The 16,928-nt window shown below is 42.9% G+C and overlaps 1 protein-coding gene across 2 annotated transcripts in view; it reads right to left on the bottom strand.

Moving 5' to 3' along the window:
* The window catches only part of PALLD (palladin, cytoskeletal associated protein), a 1,335,292-nt gene that overhangs the window by 1,269,287 nt on the left and 49,077 nt on the right, over nucleotides 1-16,928 (bottom strand). For both annotated transcript variants that reach the window (XM_069631388.1, XM_069631389.1), the window contains exon 2: nucleotides 2,818-3,896. In XM_069631388.1, coding sequence (XP_069487489.1) covers nucleotides 2,818-3,863 — 1,046 coding nt within the window. In that variant the 5' untranslated portion in view covers nucleotides 3,864-3,896. The remainder of the gene's footprint in view (nucleotides 1-2,817; nucleotides 3,897-16,928) is intronic.

Here is a 16,928-nt window from a genome sequence, read left to right as displayed (position 1 = left end):
GCACATCTGCTTTGTTAATGCATGCATGGAGCACAAACCTAGCAGACGTAGATAAGCCCCTCCATCTCACACCCAAAAAACCTACATTGCATTGCCAGGCTGCTCCTGGCAGATATGGCCCGGCGTATATCTACGTCCTGCCCCTCTCTCCTCATTACACAGCTAAGTGGCTGCTGGACTAGCCATTTCCCAGCAAACACTCCAGGCAGATTGTCTTTTTTAAACCACCCCCCCTTCACCCGAAAGACGAGTGCGTGACATAAGAGCTGTATAGACAATGCCCTCTGATCCTATTGTGAGGTATGCAACTGTATACCTTGTCAAACGCCCTCACTGAGCTCTGGCATTTAACTCAGTGTTCAACACCCATAAGGCATGGCATTTGGGCTAGGTCTATAACGCTTAATAAAAAAATTAACTGAAGTATTTGAGTGTGCTCAGTTTCATCATTGCTTCATACTTAATTTATTCTTTTGACCTTTAACTATAGTCATAGAAGATGCCTTCAAGTCCTACAAATCAACCTTTTCACAAATCAAAATGCATTTGCAAAATAGGAATGCAGCACATCCTTTCTTGCAGGGTTCGATGATGCTTCCAAGCTGTAAAAAATACTTCATGTTTTTCTTCGAGACACAAATGAAAGGCTGATGCGCAGGCTCGAGACAAACGCATGTACCTGGTTGCCCACAGTGTGCTAACACAAACATTCAGCCTTATTACGAGGTTGGCGCTAGCCGACCTCGTAATACCATTTCTGCCGCCTGATATCCTGGTGCCACCGGGATATTCCAGGTGGCGACGGGCTGGGATGCCAGGCGGCAGAAACTATTAGTCCGCATTCCTACGGAGTGCCATTGTTAACCGTGCCGGTGCTTCTGTGAAAACCGTGCCTGCAGGGGCAGTGCTCTCGGCAGGCAGACCTGCAGCCATTCTCGTAGTCTGGTGATCCGGAAAGGGTGCCAGTACGTTGCTACGGCATCCTTATTTCCGGACCGCCAGACTTGAAATGAGGCCCATTCTGTAAATACACTGACTGAGCATATATAAAGAGTGGATCTACTGTAACAATGGATTAGGCCAAACTTCTCATTTTGAGATCGTGATTGGTTAGTAGGAATCTCTCTGGGTGCACTAAAAACATCTAGTAACTGATTGTGAAATAATGAAAAACAGTATACATTTTATTATATAGATGTGCACCTCTTAATGCCATTCCAGTAGCACATCAGATGATAACATGCAGGATAACTGTTTAAATGTCCAGCTAAAGCACTTTTCCACCGTGCAGGATGCCAGTAAGTGGAGCAGGCGCCTGTGTGATGCCGTTATCCAGACTTTCATGTTTTGTTTTCACACTCTCTGAAATACGGACATTTATCCGGCATACTTTGCTATCCATCGCCACTGATTACCCAAAAGAGGCAAATAAAAAAATAAGCTTTTACTGTACATTTTACTAACATCCAACATAACAAAATAGTGTGTCTCTGAAATCAGGCTCTTTCCACGGCGCTGCCCACACATAATGTTTTTTGCCATCTCAATATTCAGGTTTAAAAAGTATTTTTTCGAACAACTAATGTGGCCCTTCCTATTTCATTCCTGATAACACACCATTTTAAAAGATGTCGTTATATTAACACAAAGAAGACTCCTACAGTAAAAATTCTGGTTTCAAAAACCCTACCGACCCTTGGCAGTTCCAGGTAAAATATCACTTTCCTGGTGTTTTCTAAGTTTAAAAATATGATTCCAGGTTATCCATCCAACTCCAGTCAGTCTGATATCATCACAGATATGAATTCATGCAGCGGCCTATCACAGCCTCACCTCGTGACACCACCGGCGGATAAGGTTCCTCGGGTATTTGACAACAGATCAACAGACACGTTTTCCGAATCAATTTATTGTAATAATTACAAAAGCAAGGAGCACAGCCTGGATAAGGTGCCTAGAGCGATAGCATACCCCCCCCCCCCCTGCAAGCTCTGACTCCATTGCGCCGTTCCCAGGGGGCAGTGCTATGGACTCTGGGGTAGCGCTGTGACCTTGAAAAGCCTGATAGCCTATTTGCCTGGTACCCTTCCACTGTACCTTCTGTGAAAATAACAGCACGCGCGTAATCAGAACTTAATAAGAGGACTACGCTGATAGCAGCTGGCCGGGTGTTCCAGAGGACTCAGGCAGGGCTTAAACGGAACACCGTGCAGACCTGAGTCCGTCCCCGAGGAGCTGAGATTCAGTCTGAGCGCGAGCAGAATATTGAAATGAGCTGTGTGAGTTGCCTTTCCAACGGCCAGTTTGCAAACTAGACAAACCGACTCAAAGACATCGGTAAACAGGTGCAACGCCAAGGAGAAGATGACTCAAAGATACCAGCGTCCATTGTCAGTCGGGAAAATCGTCTCTGAATGTCAGCTCATAAGTATGCGCGGTGTTACCTTTCAGCCTGGTCTACATTTAAATGCAAGCCTGGGCCGTTCCCTGGAGGTTTGGGCAGACAGAAAACAGGCCCAAGCACCAAAAGAAATTGGTCCGCATTTGTAATTGAAGGAGCTTTCATAACAAATCCAGTAGTACGTCTGAGTACATTTTGGACGACATGTGTTGCAAATGGTGCCTTTGAAATAACATTGAACACCTGACATTGATCAAAATTACAGGCTGCACAGTAAACTAAGTAATGAAACTGCCCCACATTGTTGCATGAAATTGGCCCACAGTGGCCTGTTCCGACAGCCCTTTGCCCATCACCCTAAGGGCCGTCTGAGCCTCATGCTGTTGGCCAAACTGTCCTACATGCTCTCCACTCACCTCACTTGGGGCGCTGGGTTTCCAGCAACTCGGCATTCCAGACGAACCATGCTGCCTTCTGGGACTTCTTGACTCTTCAATTTGTGTACGAACCGAGGCGCGGAAGGCGCGCTGTATAGACTTTGAACCTGCCGAACATTGACACGTTCTTCCAGCTCAACAACTTGCTTCTTATCCTCCAGGACAGAATTCACCGGGTTTACCAAAGGGAGCTTTGCTTCAGCCTTGACTTCTTGTTGAGGTCTGGCCAGAGGTACAACGACAGAGACATTGATTTGGGGTGTCTGTGCGTTTTTGGGGGAGAGATAACCGCTGTCAGGTGAAGAGGAGTTTCCATCAGGGCTCCGGCCCCTAGTTTTTGACTTGTCACGGAAAAGGGAAGACAGTTCTTCGATGAAGTTAGCGGCCTTGTTACAAAGGTCGTTTCGGGAGGTGACCTCACTGTTGCATCCTGTTTTTTTGGGGTTTGCAGCCTGTTTGGCACAACATTTCCCGGCAGATTGAGCCTGAAGGCTCCGGATCAAGCTTGGCCTAGCAGCTAGAAGAGGCGTAATAATAGTTTGTATTTCATTTGCAACAGAAGGGGTTTTGCTTGCTTGTATAGCTGGAGTCTGTTTTGACTTGGCTCTGATGGTTGCTGTTGGCATCTGGCAAACCTCTTGAGATCCAGCTAACGGCTCAGCCTTGACTGGCTTGGTTTCAATAAAAGAGGCAGTGGGTGAGGGATTGGCTGGAGCCGGCTTCAAAAATTGAGTACATTCCGGTTCCGGGCTGAGGTTCCTAGTTTCAGAGCCAGAGAAGGCTTCACGGGCAAGATCAAGACTCTTGCTAATCTCATCCTGGCTGAGGAAATCAGAAAGTTCCGGTGACAAGTCCCCGTCCATGTCCCCCACATTCAGGTCCGATAAGGAATCATAGAAGGAGTCCAGGGAGGAGCCCTCTGACATGTTTTCCGAGCCGACCTCCAAGGCTTTCTTGTCGGCAGAATAGGCTTCCTTTAATAGTAAAGAGATCGGCACGGACTGCTCACAGCTCCGGTCTTGCATGACAACTGCTCCTACATATAAATCCAAAAGGAGCTGGAATAAAAAAAGTGAAAAAATCAGTAGTAGAAAGGAACATATATACATTTTTACTTGCGGTGGCAAAGTACAAAAAAAAAACACTTGTCCATCTGTTCGTTTTCACCAAAATACCAGGGCCCGATTCATGGAATACTTTGCACTGCCGACACAAACCCTGATTCATGCAAGTGTGCAAATTGTATTTCTGCAGTGCCAAGTCGGTGCAAAGTCATTTTGTACTGCAAAAAATTACGTTGTACTGACTTTGCACTGCAAAAATACACTTTGCATACTTTTATAAATCAGGGTTTGTGTCGGCAGTGCAGTCACTTTTCAGCAGTTCAAAGTCACTTTGAACCGTGCAAATAATTCCATGAATCGGGCCCTCAGTCTATATTGAGAATCTCATTGAGGAATAGCACCAATGGGGCACACAGATACGCTAGTATCAAACATTCACAAGCACTGCAAATCGAATACCTATTTTTAGCCTGCACAAACCTGCCAAGTGCTTAATCTTAATGCGCACTCAGCAAATTAGAATTCCAAATATTTAAAGTGGCGATCTGCTAAATACAAGGAACCAGAAAAGTGCAGCTGAATTTGCGGGCACCTAAAGATGCGGTTCACATCCTCAAAACAGATGTGTTCTGGTGCTTTCAGTCCGCTAACCTTGCACATCAGGGAAATATCTGAACAGGTGTGAAAGCGATGCGGGCGTGGACCCAAGGCGCTAATGTTTCATTGCATCCTTTTAGTAATATGTCAGTGTGTGCAGTGTGGGTTTCCACCTCGGATCCAACGAACACATGTCCAGGCAGCTTAAAGGATAGGAGCCCCACAGCTCGGGATCCATGGCGCGAGGGAACATCTAACCCAAAGATTAGGAACAACTATTTGCGAGTGTGGCTGGGTCCTAGAGAGCGGGTTGCAATGGCTTCACTGACTTTAACTTCCTTGGCCCAGATTATCACAGCTTTGCCCTGGTGCAAAAAAGTGGAGCAAATTAATTTCACACCAATTTTACTGCTTAGGTAATTGGGAATGGAGCAAACAGATTTAGCCCCAATCAGTTTTATCTGGAATGTTTTCACCTGGGAAAATTGGAGTAGGCTGTTTTATTTATGATGAATGCTGAGTAGCATGAAAAGGAATGTAGTAGTCACTATTTATTTATTTATTTATTTATTTATTTAGACATTTATAGAGCGCACCTAACCCGGAGGCAACTGGGCACTAGTTTACGTGGAATTAGTGGTTACAAAGGTTACATACGATAATGGACACAACCTTTTGTTGCATGTTATGCAGAAAACATAGCACACAAAACAGCCTGTTTCACTTTTGCCCCCATGCAAACGTTTTTAGATTATATGGATTGTGACAAAATCTGTTTGCTCCATTTTGTATTATGAAAGCATTTGCTCACTTTTTAGCACCAGTGCAAGTCTTTGATAATCTGACCCCTGCTGTTAAATCCTAGATATGTAAGACGCAAATCAGGATTGACCGCATGGCCTCTGCGCACCTATTCCTGACTGTAGACTTGTAAACTAGACTGAAGAACTCCGTTTTCTACAAAGACTTGAGGCATTTTCAGTCACTTGCTCAGAGTTCATGTGCGAGACATGATTGGGATACGATTGATAACAGTGGTGGGGTATCACAGATTGGCCATCAACTCATTTGATGTGTGCCTTTCAATTTGAATTGCCTATAATGAAACACGTTGCTCGTTCATTATTCTGACATTGTTGTTAATGTTTTCATGCCAGGGTTCATTAAAGGTTCTACTGAGGAGCAAGCTATTTTTGCGCAACATCTCTTCTCTGTGTTGGCGGCCATTTGATTGAAGGGCGCTCTATAATTAGTAAAAAAACGTGACAATCAGAAATGGAAAGAGGACATAGAAAGACCACATACGGATAGTTATGCTGCTATACATTTCAATTGTGCCGAAACACCATTGTAATTGTTTCAAAGCACTCAATCCTTGTGCGAGGCTTATTGTGCCCTCAGCCTGGGATAATCAAACCCTAGTCTGCAGGGAAGAATAGCATGAGCATGGGAGAAGAAAGAGGGAGGGCAAGTAGTGACAGAGTTTACAGACGCACGTAGTTAGGCAGGGGTACATTCTTACATCAGAATGGATGTGTACTTGTCCATTATATATGGACTATCTTCAAGGGAGACGTAACAAAGAAGAGGAACGGCTAAGCACGGCCGCAATGGACAACTGAATCCAGTCCCCTGCTTAAATCTCAGGACCCAGACAGACCACGAAGACAAGAAAACACACCATTCACTGAGAGACGTGCAATCAGGCACTAAGGTGATCAGGTTTGAACCACACTAATGAATCAAATTAGTCAGAGATATTTAAATCCTCCTGATGATCCACAGCAAAAGGTGGCGAACTACGCGGAGAGGGTCTAAAAAGGAGACTCCAAGAGGACAACTGAGAAGGAGATATAAAAAGACATTAAACAGAGGTACACAAAAGGAGACTCAATGGGGGCAACTGAGCAAGAGATATAAAAAGACAAAACAAAGGAGACTCAATGAAGAAAATTGAGAAGTAAATACGAAAAAGAATACTATAGTTTCACCAATACGAAAGACATTTAGAAGCTCATTATTCATTTTGTAAGATGTTCACCTGACGAATTGGACATTAAATGTCATTGATTTGTATAAAGACTTGTGTCGTTTGGTGCACTGGAACAACTACAATTCAATTACAAATTCCCTTCACAGAAGAGTATGTGTTGAGCTAATATACACCCTGGGATTGCAAGGCAGTTTTAAAGTATTATAAAATGCAGATCAGCGGTGTTGCGTGTGTGAGGGGTACGAGAGCAGGCTCAGGCAATCCTGGTAGATACGTAGGCTTAAAATAACTCCCATGTCAATTTATGGTACTGCAGGTAAAGTCACAAATAATAATTCTGGGGCTGCCAAGTCAACTCGGAAGGTACTAAACGCTAGAAGTGTGAGGGTTTGGTGCTGCTGGTAATTAAATTCAAGGGGGTGGGATGGATAGAATTAATACTTTCAGTATGTTATGTCTGGCCCTAGAAGTAAAGTAAATGATGTTTAAGTTCTATATAACACTAGAGTGCAGATAGTTACTACGGACAGTGGCAAAGAGCATAATGTATATTATTGACCCTCATGAATAATTAATATTCTCTATGCTCAAACACTCTCCGTTCTCATTTAGTTCATAATACTCCAGTGATTTTTCATTCTAACATGAGCATACAGTATAATTTAATAGATCAAAATCAATAAGCAGTGAAAACATATTTCAGCACACAAAATTCCCCCACACTGCCTCTTGATGGACCCAAAACCTATTTTTAAGCAAAAAGAAATTGAAATTAAAATGTTGCAGGACTGCCTTTCTTTGTTGTTTCTAATAAAAAAGATTGCCATCTTCGTAGAGTAAGTAACTTTCTGTTAAGTGGCAAAAAGGTATTGAGAACCCCTTCTTTGGAAACATAAACACAATTTTCATTAAGGCACCTCATCTCTACAATGAAACAACACTATGCAAACCTGTGCAGGAGCAGTAGCTAGTTATAGCAACTTTAAATCTTTTCCATTGGTGATAGTGATTAAATGCTGATTTGACGGGGACAGCTTGGCAACAAACAATACTGTGCCACCTTTTTTTACGTTTTCAGGTATGCAAATTGGGTGTGATGGGAAAAACGTACAACCTTGAAGAGGGAAGGTCTGAATACGCCTCCCGTCCCGGAAGACCCTCAAACAGAAAGAAGCACCAAAGACAATATGGCAGTCGATCGTACAAGCTCTCACCAATACCCACTGCTCACCCAATGGACACCTACTACGAGGGATGCCCTCTCACCAGACCCTACAACCCAGGAGCCGTGCAAACACTACCCAGAGTGGATGAACATGCACAAGAGGGAGCCGGAGACAGCTACATGGACAGAATCGACTAAGATGACATAGCTGTATCAGACATGAAGCACACGTGTCGTCCGCACATTCAAAGAACACCCACGCACAGTTCTATGAGTTAGAGGACAGTGACATATACATACTGTCTGCATTTTTATTATTTTTGCCATTAGCTTTCTGCAGCAACACAGGAACGCAAGAAGCATGGAGGGCACGTGTAAATGCTTGCAGATGCTTACATGCAAATAACCCTATGGAATGGCAGGAGCACTCAAGGTACCTGACAGCCATAATGTACTAACCTATGGATACTATGAAGGGCACATACAGTAGAGGCTAGACCATGGTTTAGGAAATCGTAGTAGGCCCTAGCCGTTTTAGGAAAACCTGACGCCCTGCAGAATGCTGTGCAAGCAGAACCCCTGCGTGAAAATGAAGCCACTGCCAAGGTCGTAATGTTGCAAGTGACATTCCTTACCCTGAATCGAAGTAACACTGAGCTGCAAAGGAGCCCATTCGCTGTAAAATACAGAATAATTCAGAGCCCCTGAGCTCACAAACGTGGTCTCAAAGCACGTGATCCAGCCACGCTGATGAGGAGCCAAGATTTGGTGGCTGGGAAGAGCAAACCATCTCACGGACCAGACAATGGTTGCAACAAATTTGTTACACTCAAGCTACAGTTCTGCGCTGGGAACGGAGCATACTCACGGCAATGATGGTCCACATACGGTTATGACGCTGATACATAGTTACACCTCACAGACACATAAATTGCACCTGCACTGTGAACAGGTGTCTTGCGGGCTAGGAACTGAGTTTGTCCCAGGCTTGGGGGCCCGCAGTTCAACCAATCAAAATCCATGACCCTAGGGGTGGGTAGCTGGGATCACTGACCAGTCATGTGGTCCGCACACTGTAACAATTAGTAAGTAAACATTTTCTGGAATGGTCCAAGCCCAAAACCTGACGTGGCCTGGTCCAATAAACTAATCTCTATATGGGCTCCTATAGGAGAACTACCACTCAACAACCTATCCAGAGTGGAGTTAGGGTTTTGGAGAAGGGCCTGGAATATGACGTAGGTTGTGATGACATTCTTTACCAAAAGTGGCCTGCGAGCCAGGATTCGTTGAGAGGTGCCCAGAATCGCCACCGTGCATGTGTTCCCTGTGGTTTGTTGGCTGTAATAAACCTCAGTTATACCTTGCTACTTGTCTGGACCTTACGTTCATTTGGGCTGGGAAGGAGTTAGGCCTTCCATGAGTTCGGCACCTGCGGAATCCTAGCAAAAGGCTCTGCCTGCCTGGGAGTTCACCCTAACAACCTTAACTTGAGAGCCTAGAAATCAATCAGTATTGAAACAAATTGACTAACTCTTGAACAATCACATGCCAGAAAAGAAATCACCAGGTTATATCTAATGAGTTCTAAAATGGCATTGATCAAATGTTTAATGGGAGGGTGCCAGATAATCTGGAATCCCCAAATTTTCCCTAATAACCATAATTCACTCCCTCTGTACTAGAGGTTTGTAGCACGTCCACTGTTGCCTCAATGTCTGCTTGCATTCTCTTCCAGATTTCATCTCTGTGAAGACATTACATGCAATATGACCAGTAGTGATTTTGAAATTTGCATTTGTTAACAGGTTTATGATTTCCATATAGATTTCCTAAAGGTGGTCCTCTTAAGACATGATGTTGGAAACTTGCTAAAACCTCCCAGCTTAGTTACCCTCCTAACGATGTGCCATTTTAAGGTATTTTACATAGAGTGGACCTAGATGGAAGGCGCACTGGAGAACTTTCCAAAGAATATTTTGAGGCATCTTTGAAATTACAAATTCCACAGAGTGGACGGCAGCAACATCACTAATGTGTCCGCAGAATTATTGGTGGAATTTTGGTTGTTACTGGGTCAGGGTGTAGAAAAGGAGCAAGAATCTTTGCAGTCCGTGGACTGGTGCCTTACCACCACCAAGAAAAAAGCCATAATGCTGCCCACTACACAACTGCATCATGGGCAGCATTGACATGATATGATATGGCATTTTTAGCGCGCCTATACACAAGTGTTTCAAGGTACGACGAGGCAAGGGAGGGGGAACAGAGGGAAGACAGAGACAACGATCTTACTAGGCCAGGTGTCAATGAGATCACGCAAATGCAGGGGCAGGGGGAAGGGGAAAAGTGCAGTACATGGGATCGACAATAAAATAAAAACAATAAATAAAGCAATAAGTGAAAAGTGCGGCCAACTGGTGGCAAGTGCAGGCAAGTGCAGAAATCAGGTGCCAAGTGCTGGTAGGGACTATAGGGATACAGAAAACATTCCCCAAGTGCAGGGGTGCCAAGGAGGCAGTGCAGTTGTGTAACTGACGGGGTAGGGGACCTGGGACTGAGGTCAGAGGGAGGCCAGGTGGCCAGTGCAATTTCAGCCAGGAGTCCCTATATAGTCTGCCTTCCGCTCCACCTGCATTGGAGGCAGACATGTTATATCACAAGTCCCAAAGTACTTAAAACATTCAAGACAAAGGGCCTCATTACGACCCTGGCGGTAGGGGGTTAACGGCGTCGGTAGAGCTGCCGGTGCCATTAACCCCCTACCGCCTCATTACGAGGTCAGACCTGGATGTTAACAACGGCCCCATCATTAACGGGCCCATTGTTAGCATCCTCCCCATTCCCATTGAGCCCTATGGGGGCTCAAATGGGAATGGGGATGTACCGGGTCCGGGTTCCCTGAATGGGGAAATACCGGGCCCTCCAAGGTCAGAATGGTGCGGTATTTCCCCATTCAGGGAACTCGGACCCGGGTTTGGGGTAGCCATGCCCTTATCAAGGGCATGGCTACCTCCAAACTCGTAATGAGGCCCAAACACCTCCTATGTGAACAATATTTTTCAAGCAGACAAATAACTACTATCCCATTTTAAATATATGAAACTATCAATGATAACAGTGTAAATCTTGTAAATCTTTCTATCTAGAACTTCTTCCTGAAACCACATTCTCTAATCATAAAATCTCACAAACAAATCTAACTATAGATAGGTGTTTAGACTAAGAACAATGTGCAAAAACAACAATAACCTACCTGCTTTTTGCAAACACACAGCAGAGATGGTCACAAGGCATTGGTTGAGACCGGATGTGATGGGACGGGATCATGCTATTAGGATACTACTTGACAGTCCTCAGTACAGTTGCTTTGTACCTTACACATATTGTCAATTTGGTACATTGGACGATATTGTGATTTTCTCAAAATGAAGCAATGTCTCTGAAGTACGGATTAGAAGTGAAGAACTCAGGTGCGAAGATCAACAACTTAATCTCTAGACCACATCTCATGCCCTAAACAATGAACACACCCTTCAGTGCCATGCTGTTGTACAATCATTTACGTCTGCCACTATATTCTGCCAGATCGTTGATGGTGTTCCATATAACCTCTTATTAATTGATGCACCAATTTAATCTTCATGCAGAATACATAAAATCCCAAATATGCCCCATAAGTCGGAACTATAAAATTTTAGACATGCTTCCAATGAATTAATCAGTCCCATAATGTTTCCACTTCTTGAAATTGAAATGTGTTTAATATTTTCACTGATTATTCCTTTCATTTCACATTTTCCCAGATGAAGGTCAGTGGAGAGTTAGTTTGTCTCAGGGGGAGGGAGCTCGGTTGATGTGTGAGTGTTTGGGTAGAGTGCAGAATGAAATCTTGGAACTGCGTTCTGTAGGGTTTGCAGAGGGGGCCAGGGAGTTGTTGGGCAGTTTGGAGTGAACTAGAGCCTGCGCTGCAGTACACAAGTCATCAAGGGAAGCATGTGTCTTATTGCGTGTAGGAGATGGAGTTGTAGATTGTATGCTTTGGTGACAGAAGTGATGTGCTATGGGAAGGATATGTCTAGGTTGATGTTGATGCTAATGAATTGACTGGTATGAGTGGGTTGTCATTAGAGAGTTGTGTGATCCAGAGAGTGATGATAGGTTTTTACTTGAGGGGACAAATGAGGAAGTCTTCTATTATGGATGAGTTGAGTTTGATGAAGTGGGTGCCAAATCCAGGTGGTGCTGGTAGAGAGACAGTTTCTGGCGGTGTGGAGGTCTGAGGGGCAGGAGATTTGAAAGTATGTTTGTGTGTCATCTGTGTATTGGTGAAAGTAGATGTTGTGGCAGCTAAGAGTGTGTCCAAAAGATTCAACATTAGTTGAACAGAAGGGGTGGTAGGGAACAACCTTGTGTTACTCTGTACTTAACTGAGCTGGGATGTGATTGATAGAGAGGCATGGAAATGAAGTGTATCCTTCAGTGAGGAAGGTGCTAAAGTAAGCAAGAACAGTACCTGAGAGTTTCATCCTGTGGGGAAGAATGTTTAGGTCAATGGTGTTGAAAGCTGCAGAGAGGTTGAGGAGTATGAGAAGAGCAGTGTGTCCTTTATCTTCGATGTTGTGGAGGTCATCTACAATGAGATGTGTTGGAGTTTTGGTACTGTGGCTGTGGGAGAAAGCTGATATGAAGGGGTTGCCAAGGTTGTGTGTGTTGATGTTCTGTTGGAGCTGGCTTCTGAAAAAGTGTTCCATGATTCTGGTATCGTATAGCAGGATAGTGATGGGCTAGTAGTTTTCTCAGTTTTGAGTGCAAGTAGAGATGGTTCAGTTTGGGAGACATGAGTTGATAATGTTGACACAGTGTGGAGCAAGAGTAGTGACATAGTTGGATGCGATCTGAGCTAGGCATGCATTCGCTAGGAAAATGTGTTGGATTTGTATTGACCAGGAGGGTGAAGAGGGTGTCTTTGTCGATGTTGTGTAATGTGTTCCATGTGTTAGAGGGTTTGAGAGCAGGGACTAGGAGAGGGTCTGTGGAGGTGAGGGATTGCATAATGTTGCATATTTTGGAGCTGAAGCAGTCCATGAGGAGTTGCAAACTGCAGTATAAGGGGTTAGGAAAGGGGTGCATAGTGGTTTTGAGAGTGCCTTGATGATTTTGAAGCTTTTGGGAAGTGGGTGGCTTTGGCACTATGTATAGCCATGCTGCATTTGGATTGGCAGTGTTTATGAGGTGTCTTTGTGGAGGGGCATAGGACCTTTTGTCAGTCTCTTTCAAGACATCTGGCCTTTTTTGATGGCAAAGAGGGAGCCATTGAATCATTGCTTGTGTTGGTGGCTGCAGGGTTTCTGTTCTTTGAGGGGGCTATTTAGTCAAGTACTCTGGTGATGGTGTTGTAATTGTTGAGGAGGAAGAGGGGACCAGTGTGTGGGGAGGGAGGTGATACAAGGACTGAGTTTTGTGAGTTATTTGTTTGGGATGTGTTTGAGCTGCCCCCCGGGAGGGGGGGGAGGGTGATGGATGTATGGTGGGTGTTGCCATGTTATGTTGGAGAGTGAGTGCAAAAGGGATAGGAAAGTGGTCAGACCGTGAGACCCAGATTTGATTCTTCTCAGAAACTGAATTGTTGAAGGAAATCAGCAGGTCACAGATGTTTCCAGCTATGTGTGTGGAGGAGGTTATGTGTTATGTGAGGTTGTAGGGGAGAGAGGTGTGTGGATGCTCTTAAGTACAGAGTTGTGTCTGGCTGGGAACTGCCTTGGTTACATTTGGCCAGGTAGATGTTGGTGGACGGGGAGCAGTGGTTGTTCGTAGTGAAGTCAGACCATTCAGATTGAAAGTTCTGAATGGTCCGTTATTCAGAGGATTCGAATAATAGGGGCAAAAATAAGGGTGAGGAATGTGGGGTGTGGGTGAGATGGAGAGGGGCAGCTGGGGGGGGACGGCTTAACGGATGTGTATAGTGGGTGTGTGGGGTTGTTGAACCTTGTTTGGGGTTGTTGAACCTGGGTCTTTGTAAATGATGGCAATGCCACCACCTGTTTTGTGTGGGTGGATTCCTGTGGTGGAAGACGCAGTGTGGTGGGAGCATGTTGGAGTTGATAGGAGTGTGTTGGAGTTTCAGCCATGTCTCTCTGAGAAAGAGCATGTAATGAAGTAACTCCATAATATTTACAGATAAACTGAAACTGCATGATTATGATATTCAATTTAAAAAAAAGTAAATTAAGGAAAGATATAAGTAGGTTATGACTTGAGGTTAATAATGAAGAGGTTTATAACATGGGGTTAAAGTTTATTTGGATGTGGTAGAAAAATTGGCTACATCTTCATCCAAGACAGTTAGCTGAAGAATTATGCGCAAAAAAGTGGAATACAAAAAGATGTATGGCGTCCAGAGCATTTTGGAGATTGTTAAACATTGATAATCATGAAATGCACAGACAATTTATGCCCATTTCTGAGGGAGTTTGGGCCAAGCAAATTGAGTATAATTTTGCCAAAAAATCACTGCGAGAAGTTCAATGTAATAATAAATACAAATGACTTTATTACTGAGGCAGGTGTGGAGTTTGTTTAAATTTGTTATGTTTTTAAAACCCTAAAAAGATCAAGCACGTCTGGATGGCCTGACCAACTTTATGTTGTCTTAGCAACCCGATAAATGGGTGCCATATGCATATCACCTATGTAATGAAATCCTGATTACAGGGACAATCCTGGATTCCTGGAAAGAATCAATATTGATTCCCATCTTTAGAAAAGGAAATAGAGATGACCCAGGTGCATACCGTTTTATATCCTTATTAAACCTTCTGGGGGAAACATTTTGTAAAATCATGCTCAAAGGGATAAATGGATGGGTTAAATTTAATACCATACTTATCGAGTCTCAAATAGGTTTTAGGGAAACATGTTCTACAATTCACAACTTACTGTTATTAAATGCCTTATCATAGGAGGCATATAGAAAGGGTGTATCGCAGCTGTATGCATCCTATGTTGACTTCGCTGACATTTGACATAGTATGCCGGGATTGTTTGTTAAGGAAACTTCAGCAACGGGGCTTATCCTGAGATGGTTGAATTGAGTATATGGGCTGCACATTAGTACAACTATCAGGATTAGGCCTGATAGTAAGGATACTTTGTCATCTGCAATACACAAACATACCAAATTGAAACAGGGTTGCATGATGTCACGCTTGTTGTTTAACATGTATATGTGGGATTTAGGATTGCCTCTTAAAAACGCAGGTGCATTTCCTCAAAAACTTGGTGACATTAATTTGCCATTGTGATCATATGCTGATGACTTGATTTTAATGAAAGGTACGCCAATGGGACTACAGCTTGCATTAGCGTCCGTAGAATGTCATTCTACTCAAAATCATTTATCCACAAATATCAATACAACTCAGTTATGGTATTTTCAAACAGTAAAACTCTTAGTAAATCCTGGAAGAAATGGTGGCTAGACAACAGACCTTTAGGAGTTGTCAACCAATATAAACATCTGGGTTTAGAGATTTTCTCTTGATACTCAAATAATACATTAATTCTGTAAAGAGCTAATAAAGCAAAATTCTTTTCAGCCAGTTTATGAGGCATTGACAAAAATAATGTGCATATTCTCTAATACCCATAATTACTATACACAAACAAAAAGGTATTTCCACAGTTACTTACAGGTTAGAAGCCCTCACATCTAATATAGAGGATACCTTAACTAAGATAGAAGGACATTTCTTGCCAACAACATTAGGGTTGTCTCCGAATATTCTGATGACATTACAGCGCATTGAACTCAATCTTTTGGCATTGAGCACTGTGTTTAGAACGAGGTCAACAGTTAAATATATCAAAAATGCAGCTGGGTGGCATAAAATACATTTTAAAGATAGCAATGGAGAAATCTAATTCGAAACAGATGTTTATTTATAGAGAGACTAACCAATGCTTATTGGATATCATTGACTTTAAATGTTTCTCAGAATTTTCATTAGAGATTAACCTAATTAACATGAAAAAAAGCCAACCTTTGGGATCAATATAACAACTGTTTAACAGTGCAATCCAAGAGGAAGATCATATAGTTTTATGTATATAAGGCAAGTGTAAATGGCAGAAAAAATCAAGAGTATCCGCAGCGCTTGTACAAATAGTAGCAAAAGGCAAAAGGCAGCGGGTGTCTTGGGAGTGTGGGTGTACTGCCAGTACACTGCCACGTTACACGAGGAGTGAATGAAGCCTATTCCTGTTGTTTTCCGTCCAGAACCCAGCCTCTGCCGCATCTGCGAAGCATAAGATCACGTACAGGCAATTTATGCCCTCACGACTTGAAACCTTTACTTCAATAACAAGCCTCAGATGAAGAGCCAGTCAGGCTCGAAACCCGTGTCAGGCTGACCGACCATCCTAAACAAATACAAGATTGTATTTTAATCTTTGCATCTTTGGTGCAGTGTGTTTTGGGAACCTTCTGTTCATTAGTTTTATGTCTACCCTGGTGGTAGATTGTTTCCTAAAATAATAGCTATCGAATATTTTTGTGAAATTCAAAATGAATGCACTGCAGTCGTTAGAGGTTATTGGTCCTAGATTAGGTTTAGACAGTACTGCATGATAATGCTGTATATGCCAACTGCCAATATAATAGAAACTCTGAAACATTTATATGTGTATTGTCCCGCATTGATTCATGATAGAATAGGATTTTTTAGAAAATGCGTATATACGTTGGATGCAATATGTTCTGAATCCTTTTGGCTAAGATGTATTTAAGACCACTTCTAGTATTTTCACATGCCACTGCAAAATGTTGGTTGTTAATTACTAACAAACTGAATTTAAAGTGACATTAACGGGAACAGTAATTGACAACAAGAATGTTTTTTGGATATACTTTTATGTATACAGGACATTTTATATTTACAATGCATTTTGTACCCAACAAGGTGTTTTTTTTCAAATGGAATGTTTAAAATGTCAATATAGTATCATAGTTGAAGAAGTGTAACTATTTTAATCTACTGTATTATATTTTGTAAAATGTATAAGATTTTATAATAACCGAATTACATAAAAATAAGAAGAGCATTTTGTATGTGTGTGTGTGGCTAGAAACATATTAATTTCTTGAGTTTGTGCAGGTTCACAGTGGCTGCCAAGGAGGTTGTATGTACGAATAGTTGATCTATAAGAGGTGTGTGCTGGAGTTTATCTGTATGTTGTATGTGCTTATGTGCTGTGCTTGTCATGTTGGCAC

Source organism: Ambystoma mexicanum, chromosome 6q (genome assembly GCF_040938575.1).
Source record: "Ambystoma mexicanum isolate Mex_15411 chromosome 6q, UKY_AmexF1_1, whole genome shotgun sequence".
Classification (NCBI taxonomy): domain Eukaryota; kingdom Metazoa; phylum Chordata; class Amphibia; order Caudata; family Ambystomatidae; genus Ambystoma; species Ambystoma mexicanum.
Note: the sequence above shows the minus strand (reverse complement) of the source record. Positions and strands in the feature narration are given on the sequence as shown.